We start from the raw sequence: 23,682 nt of genomic DNA, 5'->3' as shown, positions 1-23,682 counted from the left end.
TGTCCACCTCCTCTCTTGGGAGGAGGGTGTGTTTCTACAGGAAATGGGTCCCTGCAGCTGTGTTTTCCAACTCTCCGAGTTTGGGGAGGGAAGTTACGTTCCAAAAAAGAACAGGCTACCTCTTCCCATTTGGAGACCCTCTCCAAACGGGTTCTGGGAAACGCTTGGGGGTGCAGGTGGGGGCAGTGGACAGGCACAGAGTTGGCCTCAAGTCAGGCTCCAGAGCAGGGGGATGGGTTATGATAAACACCTCCCCTGTCCCGGGAGAACTGGTGCAGCCAGAGCTCACTCATGGTGGTCGTTCCGGAGCCCCTGAAGGGCATTCTGAGGTGAGTCCCAATACATCCTCTGCCCACAAAGGGCCGGGGCAAGGGAGGTCACCAGGAGAGCCCAAACAGCTTCCTCTCCAAAGGCAGGAGGGACCCGGGGCTGCCCAGGCTGGAAAGATGGTGGAGTGGGGCCACAGGAGCCCATCTAGGGGCTTAAAGCACTCGTCAGGATACGGGCTTGTTTGTGCGGCGACCCTCCGGGGCTGAGTCGGGGCTGCAGCAGGGTGGAGTGGGCCCAGAGCAGCCCTGGCGCCCGCTGCTGGCAGAGGCCGCTGTTGTTATTCTAAACCTTCTTTGGAAACCAGGCACTCAGCAACGGGGACACCAGGCTTCCTGGAACAGAACAACCAGCCTGATCCTGAGGCAGCAGGGGCACCATTTGGCTGGTCAGCAAAATGGTCCCTTGGGCAGCCAGCCCTCTAGAGGCCTGGGAGGGGCAGGTGGAAGTGGGCGAGAGGCAGCTTTGGCCCCACTGAGGGGCAACTTGCACCTGTTTTCCTACCTGCCCCCAATCCTGTCAGTAAATGGTTCTCTCCATTTCTTCTTTTTTTTTTTTTTATTGTGCTTTAAGTGAAAGTCGGAAACCCTGATGGCGTAGTGGTTAAGTGCTACAGCTGCTAACTAAAAGGTCAGCAGTTTGAATCCGCCAGGCGCTCCTTGGAAACTCTATGGGGTAGTTCTACTCTGCCCTATAGGGTTGCTATGAGTCGGAATCGACTCGACGGCAGTGGGTTTTAAGTGAAAGTTTACAGCTCAAGCTAGTTTTTCATACAAAAATTTATACGTTGTTAAGTGACCCTAGTTGCTATCCCTATAACGTGTCACCACACTCTTCCTTTCCACCCCAGATTTCCTATGTCCATTCAACCAGCTCCTGTACCTTATGTCTTCTCATCTCGCCTCTGGACAGGAGCTGCCCATTTAGTCAGTTCTCTCCATTTCTAAGCCTTGCATCTGAGGCAAGAGTCCAGTTCCCTGGTGGCCTCCTTGTTCCTAAAGCAAGGCTGGCTGCCTTAGCCCTTCTGTGTCCAGGCCTGAGTACCAGAGCCTGCACTGCCCCAAACTGTGGCAAGCCCTGCACTGCCGATGGCTCACTGGCCAGTTAGGTAGGACGAAGGGCACTCTGCCGGAGGACCCTGGACCAAGGGACACTGAACAGTGGACACACGCCTAGGGAGCAGTACCTTCTATACGCCCCCACTGGGCACAGGGGGGCAGAGGTGACCAAGCCGCCCTGAGGGAGATCACAGGCTAACGGGAGATGAGATGAACTCCTGACAAAGCTGACATGGAGCCTGGGCCCAGGACTCACCGTTCAGCCCTGTGTCCCTCAGAGCATCCGGCATGGGGCCAGGCAGACAGCAGGTGTACAGTGTCTGCTGGCCCAAGAAAGAACGAACAAATGAACAAGTGATTCCAAATGGCCCGGCGACGTGCAGAATGGCTAAGGACGGAGCAGTGGGGCCGAGGGCAGGAAGTGTGTCCCGGAAGGAGCATGTGTTCGAGGCAGAGCAGTTAGACTGTGGGAGAGATCAAAATCCAGACTGGCTGCCATCGAGTTGATTCCTACACATGGCAAACCCATGTGTATCAGAGAACTGTGCTTCACAGGGGTTTCTTTTCCTTTTTTTTTTCCTATTGATATTTTATTTTTGGTGAAAATATGCACGGGAAAACCCACTCCCATTCAAGAGTTTCTAGACATAATGATCAGTGACATTGTTTTCAATGACTGATTTTTCAGAAGGAGATTGCCAGGCCTTTCTTCAGAGACACCTCTGGGTAGGCTCGAACCTCCAACTAAAGGAACAACATATTAAGAAGATGTACTGTGAACCTTCTCAACCTTTTCACAAGTACAGAGAGTAGCCAGGACAAGCAGGGCCAGCACTGTCTTCTCAGATAGGAACTAGCACTCTGAATTGTCCTCTGCAGTTTCTCTGTGCTTTCTAAAACCAAAAAAAGAAAAAAAAAAACCCAAACCCAGTGCCGTCGAGTCGATTCCAACTCATAGCAACCCTAAAGGAAAGACTAGAACTGCCCCACAGAGTTCCAAGGAGCACCTGGTGGATTCGAACTGCCGACCCTTTGGTTAGCAGCCGTAGCACTTAACCACTACGCCACCAGGGTTCCCAAGGGGGTAAAAATATCCCCTAAAGTCTTCCCAAAACAACTGTTCAGCTTAACTAGTAAAAAGTATCTGCCTGGAGTATTATGCTCTTTTAAGATCTATTTATATGGAATCAAATTGACAAAAGCAACTCAAAAGATAGGAAACTAGGGGGCAGTGAGTTTATACGAATGGGAGAGGAACAACTCAGAAAGGAAGGGTGAGAACGGTTGCGCAACTCAAAGAATGTACTCAGTGCCACTGAACCGTACATGTAGAAACTGGTGAATTGAGGTATGTTTTGCTGTGTATATTCTCAACAAAAACAGTAACATTAAGAAAACGTATATCAAGAAGCACATGGCTGTACACTTACCACCTGGCTCCATGACTTCTCAAGTGATTTTGTATGATATATGGCTCTATATAAAAAAAAAAACTTTTTTTTTTTTTTTTTTTTTTTATGAACAGTTGTAGCCGGGGCTGGGGTAAAAATGTGTTGAAGACTGAAAGATAGAAGCTTTTGAGAACCTGGGGGGATTCCTATGGGCTTACTTACTGTTTATTTTAACCTGCATTGTTTTCCCCTAATGGTTAAAAAAAAAAAAACCCAAGGGGGTATCGCCTGTCAGAGCTAAACTCCGGGCCTGTTCTCTGCCTTGGGACTGGCCTGGGCCACCCTGACCTGGGGAAGCAGCAGCTCCCAGGGAGAACAGGACTTCGGGGGAGCCACATGGTCACCGGGGGTCACGAGAGTTTACAGCCAGCAGGAGGAAACAGGCAAGCTCTTTGGAAAGCTCCAGGGATCAGGGTGAGACAAGCAGAGGAGGAGGGAGGACCGTCACCCCTGGGGTGTCACCCCTGAGGCAGAAGGCATGTGAGGCCAAGTCAGCTGACTTTTCTCTCCAGGCCAGCCCTGTTTGTGGAGGCGGAGAGGAGTCAGGAATGGCTGTATCCTCCACGGAGCCCATCCCCTGGACAGGACGGCTGACGGCTTCCTTCTGTTCCCCTCACAGAGCCCGTCAGAGTTGCCCCCTGAGGAGCTGAGTATGACGCGGGACGAGGCCCTGCCAGACTCCTACTCCACACAGGGCTTCTACGAGAACTATGAGCCCAAGGAGATCCTGGGCAGGTGAGGCAAGCCCGCCGCCAACCACCCTGCAAAGTTCCGGCCCAGCTCCAGTAGGCTCGGGCCCATCTCTGCCCCAAAGTGGAATCACTCAGAGAACCCCTCAGTTTGGAAGCCCTGCCCTCCAGACACAGGAAAGATGGGGGGCAGAGGGGGGTAATAAGAGCCCTCTGAGGGGGCACTGGTGGTTCAGTGGCAGAATCCTCGCCTTTCATGTGGGGTACCCAGGTTCAATTCCTGGCTGATGCACCTCATGTATAGCTACCACCTGTTCATCAGCAGAGGCTTGTGTGTTGCTATGATGCTTCCGGACTCAGACTAGGAAGGAAGGCCTGGTGATCCACTTCTGAAATCAGCCGATGAAAACACTGTGAATAACAGCAGTCCGATCCCACTGTGCATGGGGTTGCCGTGAGTCAGGGGCCCACCCGATGGCAGCCGGCGACAGCAGCGTTCCTTGACCAGAGACTGCTCCCAGCAAAGAGCTCCCAGTCGCTGCTGACACACTCACCCGCACCCAGCATGGGGTCAGGGACAGGGTCAGCAGTCAGAGGGAAGGTTACAGCTTCTTGGGGAGGAGGAGCACTGCACTAAGAGTCAAGCGGCCTGACTCACCAGCTCTGGAAAATCGCCCTCTGTGCCTGTTTCTTCATTCCTGGTGAAAAGCACCAGTTGCCGTGCAGTTGATTCTGACTCACGGTAACCCCATGTATGTCAGAGTAGAACTGTGCTCCATAAGGTTTTCAACGGCTAATCTTTTGGATGTAGATCACCAGGCCTTCTTCCAAGGCACCTCTGCGTGGACTTGAGCCTCCAACCTTTTGGTTAGCACCTAAGTGTGTTAACCACTCACGCCACCCAGAGACTCCTTCTTCATCCCACCACTCCCAAAAGCTGACACTCAAAGGAATCATCCAGCCTGTAAATGCTGCACCTGGGTTCCAAGCCGGGCAGGCTGGCCCCGCGCTGATCAGAGTTGGGGCAATGGAAATCACTGCTGTGGCCTCACCCTCTGGTCTCTGTGCCCCAGGGGCGTGAGCAGTGTTGTCAGGCGCTGCATCCATAAACCCACGTGCCAGGAGTATGCCGTGAAGATCATTGACATCACCGGTGGAGGCAGCTTCAGCCCCCAGGAGGTCCAGGAACTACGAGAGGCCACGCTGAAGGAGGTGGACATCCTGCGCAAGGTCTCGGGACACCCCAACATCAGTGAGTGAGGGCGTGAAGCTCAGCAGGGGCGCTCTGCCACGACTCTGCCCCATCACCCGTGGTAGCACGGCCCCACAGTGCAGCTTAACCCACCAGAGTGGCTCCTGCATGCTGAGGGCCCACCCACCCCAGCACCCTGAGGCTGGAGAGTCCTGCTCCACCCTTACTGCTGTGGGGACAGAAGGGGTTCCACGCAGCGGTGGGGAGGCAGGAATGGGGGTCTGAGGTCCTGGGCTGCCCATTCCTCTGCTGGACATCCTTTGAGCACCATCTTGCCACCCCACCCCCAGATTTTGAAGTCAGCCCACGTCAGCCTAATTCCCTTGCCCCTGAGTGTCCGAAGTCCCTGCCTGGCCTGCTCTGCGGCCTGAGACTATCCAGCCATTTCCCTTTCAGTCCAGCTGAAGGACACTTATGAGACCAACACTTTCTTCTTCTTGGTGTTTGACCTGTAAGTACCCAGCCCTGGAGCCAGCCACATCCTGGGGCCCACCAGAGAACCTCCGAGCATGGTCCCCCCGCGAGTGCTTTCCAAAATCCATGCTTTCCAGAAACCCTCCACTGAGGACACCAGATAGGACAGAGAACACTTTAGGCAGATCAGCCCAGGGTCAGGCTGCCCAGTTTGGAACCTGGGTCCACCATTTACAGACTGGAATGATTCCTCTGAATATCAGTTTTCTCATCTGTATTACGGGGGCAATAATAGGACTGACCATAGGGGCTATTGTGAGGTTTAAGTTTGATATTATATGTAAAAAGCTTGGTACAGTGACTGGTATGTGGAAAACGCTAAGGGTCATTTACAATGACAAGGCATGAAGCATTGGTTGTTCAGTGGCAGAATTCTCACCCTCCCTGTCAGAGACCCGAGTTCGATTCCTGGCCGTCGTACCTCGTGTGCAGACACCAACATCCATCAGTGGAGGTCTGTGTGTTGCTATGACGCTGAACAGGTTTCAGTGGCGCTTCCAGACTAAGACAAACTAGGAAAAAAGACCTGGCAATCTACTTCCAAAAATCAGCCATCAAAAATCCTATGGGTCACAATGGTCTGATCTACAACTGATCATGGGGACAGCACAGGACAGGGCAGCGTTTTGTTACACTGTGCATGGGGTCGCCATGTGTCAGGGCCAAGTCAACAGCAGCTGACAATGACAATAACGATGGTGGATCATTCAGTAATTATTCTAGGGACTGATGATACAGCAATGAACAAGACAGACAACGCCCCTGACTTCCTGTCGTCATTTCACTGAAAGTGAACTGACAACAAACAAGCTGTAGTATCTCTACATACTGTGCCCATGTACAGAAAGCAGAACAAGGCCAGAGTGACAGGAGCCACTTTAGATGGAGTGGTCCGAAGGCGCTCCAGGGAGGTGACCTGAGCAGAACATGAAGTGAGGCGGGATCAGAGCAAAGAGCCTCCAGGTGGAGGGAAGAGCCATGCCCTGGGCTTAGCACGTTCCATGACTGGCAAGGCAGCCCGGGTGTGGGAGTGGAGGGCTTGTGGTGAGTGGTAGGACGCCAGGTTGATTAGTTCCAAAGACCAGGTTCTGTGGGACACGTCAGCCATGAGACTGTGGGAGCCCACTGGAAGGCCAAGGACAGGAAGGAGCTAGGATCTGACGTACATGTGGAAAGGCTCACGCTGACTGGGGAGGCCAGAGTGGGCAGAGGGAGGCCACTGGTGTCCAACTGGGAAACAGGCTACTGCTCAGATAGGGTCTCAGGCCAGGGAGGGGGGTGGAGGTTGCATTTAGGGTGAGGTTCAAAGATGATGCTGACATCATCACCATCAGCAACCCCTGCTTCTGCACCAACAGTGCTGGTGCAATGGGGTCCGTCCTGTCTCGGGACAGCCTGTTTTCTCAAGAAAGGAACAGGGATACCAACCACTCTGCCCAGCTGGCCAGGTTCCAAACATCAAATGAAAACAACATAACTATACCCACACTTAGAAAAGGTGCCCAGTTGAGGGAACGCTCCAGCCCCCGGTTCCCTCCGCTCCACTGTGTCCTTGCTACAGAACGCGAATCCCTGGTGTAGGGATGTCTTGATTTCTCCACACATAACAGCTTGTGCTCAGCTGCTAACCTAAAGGTTGTCGGTTCAAACCCACCCAGTCGTGCTGTGGAAGACAGGCCTGGCAATCTGCTTCCGTGAAGATTACAGCCAAGAAAACCCTATGGAACAGTTCCACTCTGTAACACATGGGGTCACCATGAGTCAGAATTGACTTTACAGCAACTAACACACAGCAATTAATTTAGGGGCTGGTTTTACTTGAGAAAATCACTCAAGTAGGTTTTGTATTGTAATATTTCAAATTCTAGCTCTACGGAATACGTGAAAGATTTTTTATTTTTACTTTAAGACACAATTTAACTTTGCATGTGTGTGCAATTAAACTGTCAGTTTCAAGAAATGCAGGAGCTTGCTCACGTGCCCGTATTCACAGGTAAATCTTTATCCTGCTGCCGCTACCAGCAAGTTCTTCTGGTGTTGTTGTGTAGCATCGAGTCCATTCCGACTCATAGTGACCCTATATGATAAAGTAGAAATGCCCCATTGGGTTTCCTAGACTGTAATCATTACGGGAGCAGATTACCAGGTCTTTTCTCTCATGCAGGTGCTGGGTTCGAACCAGCGACCTTTTGGTTACAGCAGCTGAGCGTTTAACCATTTTCCCCCTTTTGTCCTAGGAACTCCACTTCTTTCCCAGGGGTGGGGGGTGGGAGAGCGCAGGATGTACCCTTCCCTGTTTAACCAAGAAAGACGTTCCTAGGACCTGACCACAGCCACTGTCCCAACTCTGCTCCGTGGACTGTCCTGTGCAGGCAGGTGGCCCTGGGGCCAGCTCAAATGTCTCTAACCTTTGGAAGTGTTACTTGGGGAACCTATTTTTAATGCTGCCCCAGAAGCCCTCCAGGGTAAAACTAGACTGCTGTACCAAGACCTCTCTCTGCATCATCCCAAGAGGTAAGGAGACTGAACCGCAATTCTTACCCCTACCTAGAGTAGCAACCTCTCCTCTGACGCTGAATGCTGGGACCTTCCACTTGTTCCCTGGGGCAATCAGGAGACGCCTCTCCTTCTGCCCTGGGAGAACACCCCAGCCCCAGCCACGATTTTGGCCTCGAGAGATTCCAGTACATGACGTCACTCCCAGATGGTGGGACCCCTCCCCGGTGCACAGCCTGCCTCCCAGCCTCCCTTCCTGTCTTCCAGGCTTCCCAGACAACCTGCCGGTTCCCTTCCCTGGGTCCTCATCCCAGGCCTGGGTCCTGGGAGCAGCCCACTTTGCCTCTGGGGGTATTGTGGGAGCAGTCTCTGAGGACTGGGTAAGGAGGGGGGTGGTCTTGGGGCCAATCCAGCTACACATCCTTCATCCCCACAGGATGAAGCGAGGGGAGCTCTTTGACTATCTCACCGAGAAAGTGACCCTGAGCGAGAAGGAAACCAGGTGAGTGTGCATCCAGCCCTCGCTCTCCTCCTGCCCTTTGGAGCCCGAGTGCTGCAAGCACGGAGACACAGGGCACGCCTGTTGGGCTGGGGACCTGTGCCGCTGCCTTTTGTGGCCTCCCTTGCTCCTTGGCACAGTTGTCAGGGCCCCAGCCTGTCCAGGATTCCCCCTCACTCACAGTTGAGCCGGGCGGGTACTTGAGTCCTCCCGCCTGCTGTCACCCTCACTCACAGTTGGGCTGGGCGGGACTTGGGTCCTTACCTGCTGTCAGCATCACCTGTGTGTCCTATCCAGGAAGATCATGCGGGCCCTGCTGGAGGTGATCTGCACCCTGCATAAGCTCAACATCGTGCACCGGGACCTGAAGCCCGAGAACATCCTCTTGGACGACAACATGAACATCAAGCTGACAGACTTCGGCTTCTCCTGCCAGCTGGAGCCGGGAGAGAGGCTGCGAGGTCTGAGAATGGTGCGGGGCCCGTGCCAGGCTTGGGGCTCCCTCAGCTCTCCCAGGAGCAGAATTTGCCTGGGTTTCTCCCAACTCTTCTTCCGCATTAGGCCAGTCCCCTCCCACAGCCCCAGTGCCAGGCCAGGAAGGCAGCAAGTGACCAGGGAACAATGGTCCCCAAGCTGGTGGCCCCTGAGGCCCCTGTCCTTGGCCCACGGTTAGGCAAGCCCTGGTCTCAGCACCATTTCTGCCCCCCCTTCATTGTTCCTCTGGACCTACCTCGTCCACATCCTGCCTGCTGACCCACCCTGGCGGCAACTGTGCCTGCAGAGATCTGTGGGACCCCCAGCTACCTGGCCCCCGAGATCATCGAGTGCTCCATGAACGACAACCACCCGGGCTATGGGAAGGAGGTGGACATGTGAGTGTCTGGGGGAGCCCACCGTGCTGGGCACTGGGTGGCAGCTGCCCCCCATGCTAGGTGACAGCCCCTCGTGCCTCAGCTGGAGCAGCTGCCCCCCACGCTAGGTGACGGCCCCTCGTGCCCCAGCTGGAGCAGCTGCCCCCCACGCTAGGTGACGGCCCCTCGTGCCCCAGCTGGAGCAGCTGCCCCCCCCACGCTAGGTGACGGCCCCTCGTGCCCCAGGTGGAGCAGCTGCCCCCCACGCCAGGTGACGGCCCCTCGTGCCCCAGGTGGAGCAGCTGCCCCCCCATGCTAGGTGACGGCCCCTCGTGCCCCAGGTGGAGCAGCTGCCCCCCCACGCCAGGTGACGGCCCCTCGTGCCCCAGGTGGAGCAGCTGCCCCCCCATGCTAGGTGACGGCCCCTCGTGCCCCAGGTGGAGCAGCTGCCCCCCACGCTAGGTGACGGCCCCTCGTGCCCCAGGTGGAGCAGCTGCCCCCCCACGCCAGGTGACGGCCCCTCGTGCCCCAGGTGGAGCAGCTGCCCCCCCATGCTAGGTGACGGCCCCTCGTGCCCCAGGTGGAGCAGCTGCCCCCCACGCTAGGTGACGGCCCCTCGTGCCCCAGGTGGAGCACCGGCGTCATCATGTACACCCTGCTGGCTGGCTCCCCGCCCTTCTGGCACCGGAAGCAGATGCTGATGCTGAGGATGATTATGAGCGGCAGCTACCAGTTTGGCTCGCCTGAATGGGACGACCACTCCGACACCGTCAAAGACCTGGTGAGGGGCTTCCGGGCTCGGGGAGGGCGCGCCCTCTGCCACGCTGGAGAGCCCGTCTCACTGTTCTCTGTTCCCCTCCCTTGTCCTCAGATTTCCCGCTTCTTGGTGGTGAGCCCCCAAGGCCGCTGCACAGTCGAAGAGGCCTTGGCACACCCCTTCTTCCAGCAGTACGTGGTGGAAGAAGTGCGTCACTTCAGCCCCCGGGGAAAGTTCAAGGTACGCGGGCCAGGCAGCTGCTGCTGGCTCCTGAGGAAGGCCTCCCCTTCCCAGGGCTGCTCCTTACGCTCAGCCAGGGTTTCTGGGGCACCCGGCCCCCCCTCGCACCCACCCAGCTTCCTTCTGACTTCACGGGACACAGGGGTGGGCACCGTGGCTCCCCTCTGTCAGATGCTGGGGGGTGGGGACGGGGGCCACGTGGGCTCCACAGCACACTAACCCAGGACCTCCAGCACCGGAGGACGCTGGCAGCTGGGGTCTCAGCCACGGCCCCTGCAGGTGATCATGCTGACAGTGCTGGCCTCAGCCTTCTCAGGTGATCACGCTGAGGGTGCTGGCCTCAGCCCCTGCAGGTGATCACGCTGACGGACGGTGCTGGCCTTGGTCCCCGCAGGTGATCGCACTGACGGTGCTGGCCTTGGCCCCCACAGGTGATCACGCTGACGGTGCTGGCCTCGGCCCCCACAGGTGATTGCGCTGACAGTGCTGGCCTCGGCCCCTGTAGGTGATTGCGCTGACGGTGCTGGCCTTGGCCCCCGCAGGTGATCGCGCTGACGGTGCTGGCCTCGGTGCGGATCTACTACCAGTACCGCCGCGTCAAACCTGTGACTCGGGAAATCGTGCTCCGCAACCCATATGCACTGCGGCCGCTGCGCCGCCTCATTGATGCCTGCGCCTTCCGCATGTACGGCCACTGGGTGAAGAAGGGGCAGCAGCAGAACCGCGCTGCGCTCTTTGAGAACACCCCCAAGGCCGTGCTGCTCTCCCTGGTGGAGGACTACTGAGGGGCACCGGGGCAGTGGGGGCAGCGGCACAGGGGCCCCCAAAGTTGGGGCTCCCTGTCCCCTAGAAGCCTCTGCACGGGGGTGGGGAGCAGCGTGCTCCCAGCACACAGACAGACGCAGGCTGGGCCAGGCCGGGGGTTGGGAGGGGCCGCCCGCTTCCCCACCTCCCAGCTGGGCCACGTTCTGTTTCTGGGAGGCCTTCTGCCCTTGGGGTCCCAGTGGGGAAGATAAAAGAGAACAGTCTGAGACATACAGTCAGGGCAGTTTACTGACCTCACCGTGTGCAGTGGTACCATGGGAGCAGGTTACTCTCCAGTCACATGGCTTCAGAGGCCATAGAAGTGCTCACGCCATCAACACTAGACGGGAGGCTTCTGGTTTGTCTTTCTGAAGTGTTACTGACTTCCTGACGCCTATATGCTCCCCAGCACCCACGGTCTTCCGACGGGCATTATGTTTTACTGCACTTTACATAACAGATAAGTTTAGTCCCTTCAGAGGAGCATGAAACAAGGGATGAGGCAAAGAAAGGAAGCATTTTCCTCCTAAAGCTGTTTGCTGGGAAAACAAAGAGAACCTGGAGAATTCGTCCTTGAGGAAACTCTGTCGGATCCCTGAGCCAGATACTTAGGGAAAGGGGAGAGAACAGATTTAGAAGGTTTAAACTACCATTCAAGCACTTGGCTCCAACCGTTCCAGTACTGGCCCGACTGGTTGATACTTCTATGAGCAACACCCAGCTCCCAGCCACCACCACTGAGTTGGGCCTCTTCAGGATCAGGGCCCCCTCCAGCCTGGTGAGAGACTCCTGCCACCACGGGATGGGGGAGGGGAAGGAGGCTGTTGGTGAAGCTGAAGTTGCAGTGTCCTCTGTTGAGGCCTGGCTGGAATGGTACGGGGCCCATGGGAAACCTTTCTCCTTGTCTGCAAAGTGCTCACAGCTCCCCACGCGGGCGGCCTGCACTGGAAGCACAGCGGAAGCCTAGGTTGTCTGAGGCTGAATCTGGGGTGTTGCCCATCCTGCCACCAGAGAGGGGGAGAGAGGATGGATATTTGTTGAGAAAGGAGCCTGGGCCTGACCCAGCTTCCTTTCCCAAACCCCCAAGGCCTGCTGTGGCCAGCATGCCTCAGGACTGGGGTGGCCCCGGCGTGAGGGTGGCCCTGGCCCTGAGCACCTGCCACTCCTGGGGGAAAAGGGCTGAGGGGAGAGAGGGGGCCTGGGACAGGTTGGAGGAGGGTGAGAGTGGTCCTAAGAGACTGCAGTGGAGGCAGGAAAGACCACGACAATAACTTCTACTGTGAGTAACGCAGAATAACTTAGCCTAAAAACTACCACAGAAAACTGCCACAGCACTAATGCATGCGTTGTACTTTTCAAATAACTTGTACACTTATTTTTTCATATGCCATTTCCCAACTGCTCTGGAAGACAGCACTGTCCCTCATTTTGCAGACCCAGAATCAGAGACTAAGAGAGACTTCGGTGTCTTGCTTTCAGCCAACTGCTGATTCAGTGGCGGAATGGAATCAGTGGGAAACCCAGTTTCCGGGCCTCTAGGCCAGTACTTTCTTACGGAAAAGGAGGCGAGGAAAAGCCAGGGGCCTACACGTCACAGGGACTTCTGTGACCCTGACACCCTGAGGACCACCAGACAAGTGGGCTCTCTGCAGTCCTGCTGGGATCCAGGGTGGAGAGAGTTGCAGAGAAAGCGACTGGATTAGCTCTATTGGCGAACAAAGTAGAAAGCATTTGAGAGGGCAGTCTGGAGACTGGGACCCGGCCATGCGGTTCCACCACCCCTCAGAAATGAGCAGGTCTCAGGGCCTCTGGGAGCCCACTGTTCCTTGTTTGTAAAACTAAGTGGTTTAGAAAATAGCTTTTCCTGCGCCCACCAGTGTGAAGAGTCCATGACCACTGGCTGACCTCTGGATGTGGCCTTTCCAAAGCCCTCTCTGCCCACCTCACTTTGAGGACAAGACGAGAAACCCACACAACGAAGGTGAGGGACACACAAAGCCCCCTTGGTGAAAACACTGAGAGCCAGCAGGAAACTGTCAATGTCCTTGGGCCCTTTTACTCATCACAGAAATACAAACACCAGCTCCAGCACCTACCTGCTCGGGAGCCCAGGACCCAGACTCTTCCCTCCAGGCCTCAGGCCCCCCACCACTGCACTATGGTTCCAGGGCCCCTCACCTGGTGGTGACTCGGGCACGGTGATTGGCAGAGCCGTCGGCCGTGTCAATCCAGGATGCCCCCCGAAGGACGCGCATGTCCTGGCTGGCAGGCTGGTACGGTGATGCTGTCCACTCCCACACGTTGCCCATGAGGTCGTAGAGCCCTGCAGCCCAGCAGGCGGGGGGGTCACAGGCAGGGGAGACCAGACGCACCCTCCTACCCATCACAGGCCCAGGGTAGCAGTGGGGCTGGCTGTTTCCCTCCACCTCGTCTGTCAGGCTGAGTGATTCCCATCAACCAATCTGGTAAGGCTGACAACCCAATGAGACATCTTACCATAGTTATTCTGTGGGGGGAAAGCGTTCACTGGGGAGACCCCATGGAAGCCATCCTCAGCCCTGTCATCTTTGGGAAACTTCCCCTGTAGGAAAAAATTCGGGTTAAAAGACACACCATCCTGTCCCAAGGCAAGTTCCTTCCTGCCCAGAGGAATACCAAGGTCATCATACTGTCATCTGGGATGGGGGAAAGGGCACCTGCCCAGAGGAATACCAAGGTCATCTTACTGTGTCATCTGGGATGGGGGAAAGGGCTTCCTACCCAGAGGAATACCAAAGTCATCTTATTGTGTCATCTGGGTTAGGGGAAAGGGCGTCCTGCCCAGAGGAGTACCAAGGTCATCTTACTGTGTCATCTGGGATGGGGGAAAGGGCGTCCTGAACAGAGGAGTACCAAGGTCATCTTACTGTGTCATCTGGGATTGGGGAAAGAGCGTCTTGCCCAGAGGAATACCAAGGTCACCTTACTGTGCCATCTGGGATAGGGGAAAGGGCATGGAAACAGTGGCCTGAGGCCCTACTCCAAGCTCCCCAATCAGTGTCATGCCCTCCACCATGACCACTTGGCTGGGGCAGGAAGTTTGTGGTTGCCCCACTGTCCATGTCAAGCCCATCCCACTCCTGTTCTCCCTACAATCAGCGACTTTCTCCCATTGTCTTGAGCCCTACATGCTAAGGCGCTCCAAGTAGAAAGCTCCCTTCTTCCTGTTCCTGCTGCCCTCTGAGTGCCAAGCCCACCCGCGCCCACCTCCTCAGGAACTTCCACATCCTCCTGCGCTCTCTTTGTGCCGTCGGACTTTCCCCTCCGCCGCCACCGATGTGCTGAACTCGCCCTCAGCAGACCTGACTCTGCCCCCACTTGAGCTACAGCCCCACTCCTCCCACTCTTCACCACCACACTTCTTGGAAAGGAGCCTATACTTGCTGACGAATTTGTTCAACTTGTTCCTTAGTATTGACGTTGGGTGCTAACTGCCATCATTCTCAAGGCTGCTCTTACATAGGGGAGTTGAAGCGTTTATAATTCACTCAGCACCCACTGTTTGCTGGATTCTATGCTGTGTCTGTTACTTTTACCTCTTTCAATTTAATCCTCACGACCCTGTGAGGCAGGTATTTTTCTCCATTTACAACAAACAAAACTAACATCTCTGGAACTACTGTCCTGAGTAGTTAAACCTTTAAACCTTAAACCGAAAATATTCCCTGAGGTCTTCTTACAACCAAACAAGAGATTAGCTTGACTAGTTAAAAAAAAAAGATCTGCTTTGAGCATATGCTCTTTTAAGAACTATCAATAAGGGATCAAATTGATGAAAGATTAGATAGGAACCTTAGGAGGCAGTGAATTTATGTTAACGAGGGAGGAATGACTCAGAAAAGGAGGCTGAGAATGGTTGCACAACTGGAAAGATGTAATTAACTTTGCTAAGTTGTGCATGTAGAAATGGTTGAACTGGTGTACATTTTGCTGTGCATATTCTCAACAGAAACAAAATAAACTCTAAGGAAAAAAAAACCCACTGGAATGCAAACAGAAACCTGTACACCAATGTTCACTGCAGCACTATTCACAATAGCCAAAAAGTGGAAACAAGAGAAATGTCCATCAACGAATAAATGGATAAACAAAATGGAGCACATACATACAATGGACTACTACTCAGTCATGAAGAGAAATGAAATCCTGATAACATCACACGGAAGAACCTTGAAAACATTATGCTGAGGGAAGTCAGTCAGTCACAACAGGAGGTAAACTGTGTGACCTCACTTACATGAACTAGGCAAATGCATCAAGACTAAAGCTTATCAGTGGTGGCCAAGGGTGGGAAGGAGGAGGAAAGAGAGAGTCATTGCTTAGGGGACACTGAGCTTGTTAATGGCAGTGGAATAATTTGGAAAGGGCTAGTGTGATGGTCGAACAACGTGAGTGTAATCGATACCACTGAGTTGCACACGTAAAAACTATTGAACTGGCAAATGCTCTGTTATATATATTTTCACCACAATGAAACGTAACAAAACACCTCTGTCGGCCCCCATTGCCTTCAGGGTAAAATCTCAAACACCTAGTCCTTCACAAGGTGGCCCCAACCCACTCCCTACTTCATCTTCTCCAACCCGTTTCCCTCCACGCCAGCCTCTCTGCAGTGCCAGAACACGGTGTTTTCTCTGCTTGGAGTGCCTTTTCCTCAATTATTTCCCATGGCAAACTCCTATTCAATCAGCTCAAATGTCACCTTCTCTGTGAAGTCCGGCCCAGCACCCTCAGGCTGTGATTTGCTCCTGAGCTACACTGTCCTCTGCCTTTACCAGCCATCAGCTCCGCAGGAACACCAATCCCTCTGAATGCCAGCCTGACACCATGCTAGTCTATGACAAGTCTCAAGCCGTGTTTGGTAAAAGGGTAGGAGCAAGGGACACAGGTCTTACCTGCCACAGGTTGGTGCGGTTTGGCTGGAACCGGTTCCCCCAGGGGTAAACCTGACCTGCAAGGAGAGCAGGAGACAGTGGAGGAGGGAAAGGTGAAGACTGGGAAGGAAGAAGAGGGATAGAAAGAGTGAGGAAACCAAAAGGAAGAGTGAGATTATGTACCTGTACTTCCATGTCCACCCCCTCCACCTGCTGTGCCTCCACACCCGTCCCCTCCACGCAGCATCTCTGGTCCCCTGACTATGCTCCAGGGCAGTGCAATTCTAAACGTGGCTCTTGGACCAGTACCAGCCTGTAAGCTATTTGTTTCTGGTCCTCAGTGAGATCAGTACAGAAATGGATAACAAGCATGAGGAACTTGTTAACTGAACCTTGACTGGATAAATGAGCAAGCAAGAAGCACCCTCATTTGTCATATTAAAGACTTCACCTATCGATATGCCTGTGTTCACCCAGAGTGGGTAGAGGCATTTAACAGGAGAATTGCTATTTTGCTCATAAATTTTGTTTAGTTAAAAAAAAGCCAGTTGCTGTCAAGTTGATTCCAACCCACAGGGACCTCATGTGTGTCAGAGTAGAACTGTCCTCCACAGGGTTTTCAGTGGCTGATTTTCCGGAAGTAGATCACGAAGCCTTTCTTTTGAGGTGCCCCTGGGTGGACTCCAACCTCCAACCTTTCGGTTAGCCACTGAGTGTGTTAATCACTTGCACCACCCAGGAACTCCAAAATCAGCTGCCACCAAGTCGACTTCAACTCACGGCAACCGCCATGTGGGTCACCGGTAGAACTGTGCTCCACAGGCTTTTCAATTGATGATTTTTATGACAAAAAGTTACAGCAACTAGCAATTTGCTACATTAACCACCTACATACCTAGGGAAAATGTGTGTAGTTTTGGCAATTCTTTTCTTTTTCTCTATGCTGTTATTCCAGCTACGTTTAATGAAATGTCATTTGTATCTGTGGAATCTCCACCAATAAAAATGGGGCCTGTCTGCATTCTGTTTGGTTTTCCATTCCATTTTCCAGTTATTAATCTGTATGGAATATTACATAAGTATTAACCTGAGATGGGTAAGAAATGAAGAAATTTCTTCACCACAGGCAGTTTACACAGCACCGTTGTAGGGAGCAGCGGCCTCCCCCCCTTTGGAGCCGCCCACTGCACAGCAGGAAGGGGAGAAAAACAAAGGGAAATCGCCTGGGCGCGTGTATACCCTTCAGGCCCCCTCGGGCGGCAAACTCCCACTCCTCCTCAGTGGGCAGTCGTTTCCCCCGCCAAGCACAGTAGGCACGGGCATCGTTCCAGCTCACGTGTAACACCGGGAGCTCCAGTCTTTCTCGGATGCCAGAGCCGGGACCTGCAGGCTGATAGCCGGGGTGAAGTGAGACATGCTTCTGGGGTCATGGAAGTTTGAGGAAGGCTAGGCTTAGATGCCTAGTTCAGCATTTACCACTAGAGGGAGCAAGAGAGTCTGAAGAGAGAGCCTGTGAGAGAGGAGAGGCCTGGGGCCAGGAAGAGACTATACCTGAGTACTAATGAAAAAACGGAATGGGGGCCAAAGAAGGATTAAGGCAGAGAAAACAGAATTGCTTGGCTAGTCACCTGAAATCTGCACCCCCATCATCCTTTTCAACTCAGTAGTGCTAGTGTCAGGGCTTCGAACCAGCTTCAACCTGTTCAGTCATGGCCAATGGAGTGAAATTGGAACAGACTCAAATTTTTAAAATTTGGGTGAAGCAGAACAGTAAGTGAAATGGGAAAACTTATGGGAGGAAACCCTGGAATGGGAGACTGGGAAGAGGCACAGTGAGCCCTTTCGCAAGCCTGACGTAGGAGGCTGGATTACTGCCAGGGCTGTGGAGAGTGACATACATTCAAAGCAGCGTGGGCAGCTGCTATCTTTGAGCGGGGCACTGCTGTTTCCAACTCTGTCAAGAGATTTGGTTGCTATGTAACGCACACATTGCCCTTGTACTCTAAAAGGGAGATTAAGTTTTAAGCAAGGCTTTGATCTGTGATTTTTCCCAGTCCGCTTCACCCACATTTTAAAAACTTGGGTCCTTTTGGGTTTTGCTTCATCAGCCAAGATGGAACCGGGCAGAACTGGTCTGAAGACCTGCCTAGTGGGCAAAGGGTCTAGGGAAGTCAGTTAGCATCAACGAAGGTAGAAAATGAGGTACAAAAACCAACTCTTACCTGCCTCCAAAACGCCTTTTCCACCGGAAGCCACCAGAGGAGGGACTGCAAAAGAGAAGCCTGAATGTAAGAGGCTCTGTGCCAGCAAGGCCACCTTCCTAACAGAAGACAGGAGGCAGAACAGAGGCTTCAGGCTGAAACTCAGCTGGTCCACATGAGGCTGTGTGGAAAACTTTAAAGAATGACATCTCACCACCTTATTAGAGGGAGGCTTGTCAAGATGATCTCTTGCCAGTTCTTCTGAACCCTGTATGATCTGATTTTTATGAGAGGCTCTCTCCAGGCAGCAGCTGGCCCAGGATTAATTTCCCAGGAGTGCGTGTTCATTTGACTCTTCTTCTGAGGTGGGTTTCTCTAGCTTCCTCCCAGCCTCTAGCTCTCGGGGCTACAGCCCCAGTGAGCCCGTATCCCACAGGATTCTCTGTCCAGGTCCCACTCCCACCCACACAGCAGCAAGCCCAAATTCTCTCACCTTCATTTGATGGGTTGCTTTTTTTCTCAGCTCATCTGAGACAAAGTCTTCAAAGACAAAGCTCCACCCAAATGACTCAGCCTCTGTTCGGTACTTGTTTGCCCTGACAAACACCCTGTGAAGAGAGATTTCACCTGGTTCAGCTGACAGGGTCACTGTCCCCCTCCCACTCCTGAAAACCTAATATATTCTTGTCCTGTAAGTTACACGTCCAAGTTGTCGCGAGCTCCGTGGAATTAATCTGAAAGCCTGAGCAAGAGATTGTCTTTTAAATTAAGATGTACTTCACAAGTATATAATCAATGTTATTGAGCTGTTCATGCAGAAACCATGAAAGGATGTATTTTTGATTGTGCATATTGCCGCAAAAATAATTAAAAAAAAATTTTTTTAGTGGTTTTCCTAGGGTTTATAATATACAACTTTTATTTATCACAGTTTATTTTTAAAATATTACATTACTTCAAAACAGTGTGAAAATCTTACAACAGTATACTTCCAATTTCTTCCTCCCATATCTTGTGCCGTAACTGTACGTTTTATTTTCATGTGTTATAAACCTCACAGTACAATGTTACAAATTTATATTTAGTCAACTATGTTTTACAGCAATAAAAAATAATTTTTTTGTTTACCTTAAAAAGAAAGACGTAATTCACATACAGTAAAATTAACTTTTTAGTGTACAGTTCTACGAGTTTTAACAAAGCACAGTCACTACCACAATCAAGATACAGAAGCATTCTGTCACCTCAGAAGCTCCCTGCTCCTGACAGACTTTTCTGCCCTTATAGTTTTGCCTTTTCCAGAATACCATATACATTGAACCATACAATATGTAGCCTTTTGAAACTGGCTACTTTCCCTCAGCATAATGATTCACGGTTCATCCATGTTGTTCCCTGTATCAGTAGTCTGTACCTCTTTACTGCTCTGTTGTATTCCATCATAAAAAGGTACCACAGTTTGTGTATACATTCACCAGTTGAAGGACCCTGGGTTATCTCCAGTTTGGGGAGATTATGAATAAAGCTCCTGAGCAGGAGACTTCAGGGTAGGGAATGGGCCTCTTTCTGAAAGGTCTTCACCACATATCTGTCTCACAACAATCACGGGAGGCAGGCAGAACGGGTGTTATTATCTCCATCTAATGGATGAAAGACACAATCTAAAGAGAATGACTTACTAAGATTTTAGAATGGATTTTCATATAGTCTGGTACCATTTAGTAGATTTCAGCAAGCAGAATGCCTGGGTAAGACAGGTTGTCCTTGGGCTAATAGTCTGACTGAGAAATTCTGTTTGTTCCAGCCCTCTGAGATGAGAAGATGCTGTTTACCCATCAAAGGGGCTTTGAGAATGAAGGAGGTAACAACAGTTATTTACCAAAACCCAGAGCATCTGAACAGTCTGAGAATCTTTCACCAGAGCAGCAGAAAGAAATCATGGAATTCTAAGCAAAGTTCAGGGGCTCAATGGAGGTAACATTATACGGCCACCACATAATAGGTCATAATTTGAAATGTAAAACAGTGTGTATTCTTCATCTATCTAGCTAGCTGCTTCTGGTTGTCATCATATGATGGTACAAGCCTGCTCAGAAGTAATTTCCCCTCCAATTTTAATACCTTTCCTTCTTAAAAAATGCTTTTTGAAAGCATATATAAGACTACACATTGCTCTGTAAAAAAAAAAAAAACACAGATAAAAGAAAAAAATTAAAAGCATCTATTATTTAAAAAAAAAAAAAGCATACCAACTACAAAAACACATCTTTCCAGATTACTTTTTTCTGTATATACATTCTCTCTATATACTAATTTAAACAGGATCGTAACTTCTTTGTTGTTTTGAAGCCTTCTTTTTTTTTTTTGCTTAACATAACTCTTTAACAATAGAATTTTTTTTTTTTGGACAAAGAATGGCTTTGTTTATTCACAAAAGGGGAGAAAATAAGAGAATTAACACTTGCTGAATAACTACTATATAGTAGACACTGTTGGCATTTTATGCATATTATCTTTTTTTCCTTAATAGATTTTATTATGCCAGTTGACCTAGATGTCCCCTGAAACCATGGTCCCCAAACCCCCGCTCCTGCTACACTGGCCTTTGAAGCATTCGGTTTATTCAGGAAACTTCTTTGCTTTTGGTTTAGTCCAGTTGTGCTAACCTCTCCTGTATTGTATTTTCTTTCCCTTCTCCTAAAGTAGTTCTTGTCTACTGATTACTGAATACTCCCTCCCTCCCTCCCTCCCCACTCTTGTAACCATCGAAGAGTATTTTCTTCTCTCAACAACAGAATTCTGAATGGGTGCTAAGTAGTCTGTTAAAATGACCCAACATGTTCAGGTGATTCTTAAATTGCTAAATATTTACGTTGTTTACATCACCTTTATATGACCAAACGTTTTTGGACAACCTTCATTCTTTCCCTAAGACAAATCCCTGGAGGTGGAATTAATGGATCAAAGGGCCTGAGAGCTACACCAACAAGCCCCACACTAACTTCAGTCTGTGTCCACTAAATCAATTTTTCCCTCAACTTTTTATTTTGAAAAACTTTAAGTCTACAAATGTATTGTTTTCCCACATGTGCTTTACTGTTACCTATCTATCAATCTATCTTTTTCCACCGTACCATCTGAAGCTAAATTATAGATATCTTCTGGAGCATTTTTTTACTTTAGCTTCCCCAAAATAGCTGGCCTTGGGGAAACCAAAACAGCTCAGCATGGCTGAGAGCAACGGTGCTGGAACCAGAACCTCTGAAAATAATGCCATTTCTCTAAACAAATATAAAAGGAATCTCAGGGACTCCTCAGTAAGCACAGTGGTCCCTCCGGCCTGATCTCTGCTAGTATGACCCTTCTTTCAATCCCTTCCCCCTTGCAGAAGCGGTTTCTATTGAGTGTTTGACTTTTTGCCCATATTTCTTAGTGCTGTGCCCAGTGTAGTAGAACATGCACTGGGCTAAGTGGAGGGGATGTGAGTTCCAGACCTAGCAGCTCTGTCCCTGAGCTAGTTAAACCTCTTTGGGCTTCGGATTCATCTGCAACAGGTACGTAATACTTTATTCCACAGTACTATTCTAACGATGGTATGTGTTAACAGTTAGTATCCTGTTAGATATCAGGGATGAAGTTTAGAAAAAGCCTTTACTCCTCCTCAAAGAACATCTGATATACCTGAAGTCTTTGTTGGTGACAGGAAATATGTCGATGGCAAAGGGTTTTACTGTCACCTCCCGGACAGGCCCTTCACCATCTCTGCCATCTGGAGAATCTGTTCCCATCTGAAATCTCCCACCTGGCAGCTGGACCACGCCGGTAGTTTGTCCATTTCCTGCAGGAAAAAGGAGTCATAAGACAAGCATGCATCTAAAACAAGTGGCAACGTGTACATGAAACACTCATAATGGTATAATGAAAAAACAAAAATGGAGGCTTAAAAATCTGGTTTTAAATTCTGATTAAATGCCACTTGATTTGCTGGATGAACTCAGGCAAATTATTTCACCTGAGTTTCAATTTCTTCATTTATAAAACGAAGGTAACATCTAACTACCTCATGGTGGTTAAATGAATTAACAGCATGACACGTGGCAGGTTTCCACCAAAAGGTAATTCCATTTCCTTACCTCTGTATTTCTCTACACCAGCTTTTATCCCAGCAAAGTAAATCTAGACGTTGTACCCTGAAACACATCTAGCTGGTTCTGTTTCTCCATCTCTTCCTCTCCACTTGTTGAATTCCTACCAATTTCTAATGATTCTCACCATTATATGCCCCAGAACAAAAGCACGGACGACATTTTGGGTGTATCCCTAGCGCCTAGCACAAGTGCACAGCAATCATTATTAAATAATTGAATGAGCTCCTTTACACTTGCTCTTTTGCCTCAGAGAATCATAGAATTAAAAGAATCAACCACCTCATTTACCAGGAAGAAATGAAGGCCCAGAAAGGAAAACGACTAGTTAGAGGGAGCCAAGACTACATCCAAGTCTACTTCCAGTTCAGTACTTTTTCCAACATGCCACACTTCTTCTCATGTATGAGCACGGCTTTATGGTGCTGTGGTTCCATGCAGGCATGTTTAAGTTCTGTAAGTTCCTCAAAGGCAGTCCAGGTCTTTGATGTTTCTCAGGGTGTCTTTGGCCCTCATCTCCTCTCATTTCTGACACACTCAACCTTGTTCCTTCAACAAACAAATTGCAAGGAAAAAAAAAAAAAAGAGAGAGCCACAGGAGGACTCTCAAAAGATGAAAAAAAAGCATAACCAATACAATGTACGGACTTTATTTTCATTCTGACTTAACAACTAAGATTTTAAAATATGCATGAGATAATGGGGGAAATTTGAACCCTGACTGGATGTTTAATATGAAGAAATTCTGTGAATATTTTAAGCGGGAAAAAGGTAATTGTTCTCCAAGTCTTTGTCTTGTAGCTATTCAAGCTGATTGTTTACGAGTAAAACGACATGATGCCAGGGTTCACTTCAGAACGATCCCGGGGAGGAGGTAAGGCGGAGGGACGCCGACACACTGTACTGGCCACACATAGCAAGGGTGACAAGTGGGCCATGGGTGTGCTGCGGGAGGGGAGGCTGGAGGGAGAATCGTTATGTTCTTCTTTTAGTTTTTTTATGTTCAAAAGTCTCCAAAATAAAAAAGAAAAGTGCGGTACCGCGAAGGCTGTTAACCACCTCCCCAAGCTGGCCGCCGCTCAGGGGCTCTCCGGCCGCTCCAAGCCCGGGCAAGGGACCGCGGCCTCTTTCCCCTCCAGGGCCGAGCGCCCCACGCCTTCCCGGGCGCCTCCTGGGACCAGTGGGCCCGCGGGAGGCGGCCTGGTCAGCGCACTGACCTGGCTCGAGCCACGGGACCAACAGCAGCGACAGCAGAGGCAGCGAAGAGCCCATGCTGGCACGCGACCCCGGAAGCACAACCGGCAGGTCACACAGCCGACGACCGGCACGTGGCCCCGCCCCGCACGCCGCGACGAGCCCCGCGCGCGCGTGCGCAATGCCCCCCTTAGCGTTGCCGGGCGTTCAGAACTTGTTCACCGCAGAGGTTCCTGGGACCAGGTGACTAAAAACGTTGGTGGTACGTGAGCATCTGCAGTTCTAGGAGCCCTTTCCCTCATTGCCTGTGACCATGTGAACCATTCGCTCC

The 23,682-nt window shown here is 51.2% G+C and overlaps 2 protein-coding genes across 11 annotated transcripts; one reads left to right on the top strand and one right to left on the bottom strand.

Moving 5' to 3' along the window:
* Nucleotides 1-5: 5 nt before the first annotated feature.
* Nucleotides 6-10,879, top strand: PHKG1 (phosphorylase kinase catalytic subunit gamma 1). Of its 5 annotated transcripts, XM_049905096.1 has the most exons (10): nucleotides 8-329; nucleotides 3,456-3,571; nucleotides 4,599-4,777; nucleotides 5,174-5,228; nucleotides 8,184-8,249; nucleotides 8,544-8,707; nucleotides 9,028-9,118; nucleotides 9,725-9,878; nucleotides 9,969-10,094; nucleotides 10,637-10,879. In XM_049905096.1, the coding sequence occupies exons 1-10, from the start codon at nucleotides 240-242 to the stop codon at nucleotides 10,877-10,879; spliced, it is 1,284 nt and encodes a 427-aa protein (XP_049761053.1). In that variant the 5' UTR covers nucleotides 8-239. The 5 variants fall into 5 exon arrangements, with proteins under 5 accessions (XP_049761051.1, XP_049761053.1, XP_049761052.1 ...); XM_049905094.1 differs by having other exon boundaries at nucleotides 6-329; nucleotides 9,725-10,094; XM_049905095.1 differs by lacking the exons at nucleotides 8-329; nucleotides 3,456-3,571; nucleotides 4,599-4,777; nucleotides 5,174-5,228 and having other exon boundaries at nucleotides 7,693-8,249.
* A 935-nt stretch (nucleotides 10,880-11,814) lies between these two features.
* On the bottom strand, nucleotides 11,815-23,487 carry SUMF2 (sulfatase modifying factor 2). Of its 6 annotated transcripts, none has more exons than XM_049905098.1 (10): nucleotides 23,198-23,487; nucleotides 21,694-21,850; nucleotides 18,506-18,620; nucleotides 18,034-18,078; nucleotides 17,148-17,201; nucleotides 16,899-16,995; nucleotides 15,833-15,888; nucleotides 13,395-13,479; nucleotides 13,077-13,221; nucleotides 11,815-11,899 (listed from the first exon to the last, which is right to left on the bottom strand). In XM_049905098.1, the coding sequence occupies exons 1-10, from the start codon at nucleotides 23,427-23,429 to the stop codon at nucleotides 11,815-11,817; spliced, it is 1,071 nt and encodes a 356-aa protein (XP_049761055.1). In that variant the 5' UTR covers nucleotides 23,430-23,487. The 6 variants fall into 6 exon arrangements, with proteins under 6 accessions (XP_049761055.1, XP_049761058.1, XP_049761056.1 ...); XM_049905101.1 differs by lacking the exon at nucleotides 16,899-16,995 and adding an exon at nucleotides 22,449-22,706 and having other exon boundaries at nucleotides 17,051-17,201; nucleotides 23,375-23,446; XM_049905099.1 differs by lacking the exon at nucleotides 17,148-17,201.
* Nucleotides 23,488-23,682: the final 195 nt, after the last annotated feature.

Source organism: Elephas maximus, chromosome 12 (assembly GCF_024166365.1).
Source record: "Elephas maximus indicus isolate mEleMax1 chromosome 12, mEleMax1 primary haplotype, whole genome shotgun sequence".
NCBI lineage: Eukaryota > Metazoa > Chordata > Mammalia > Proboscidea > Elephantidae > Elephas > Elephas maximus.
This window is presented reverse-complemented; position numbering and strand designations above follow the sequence as displayed.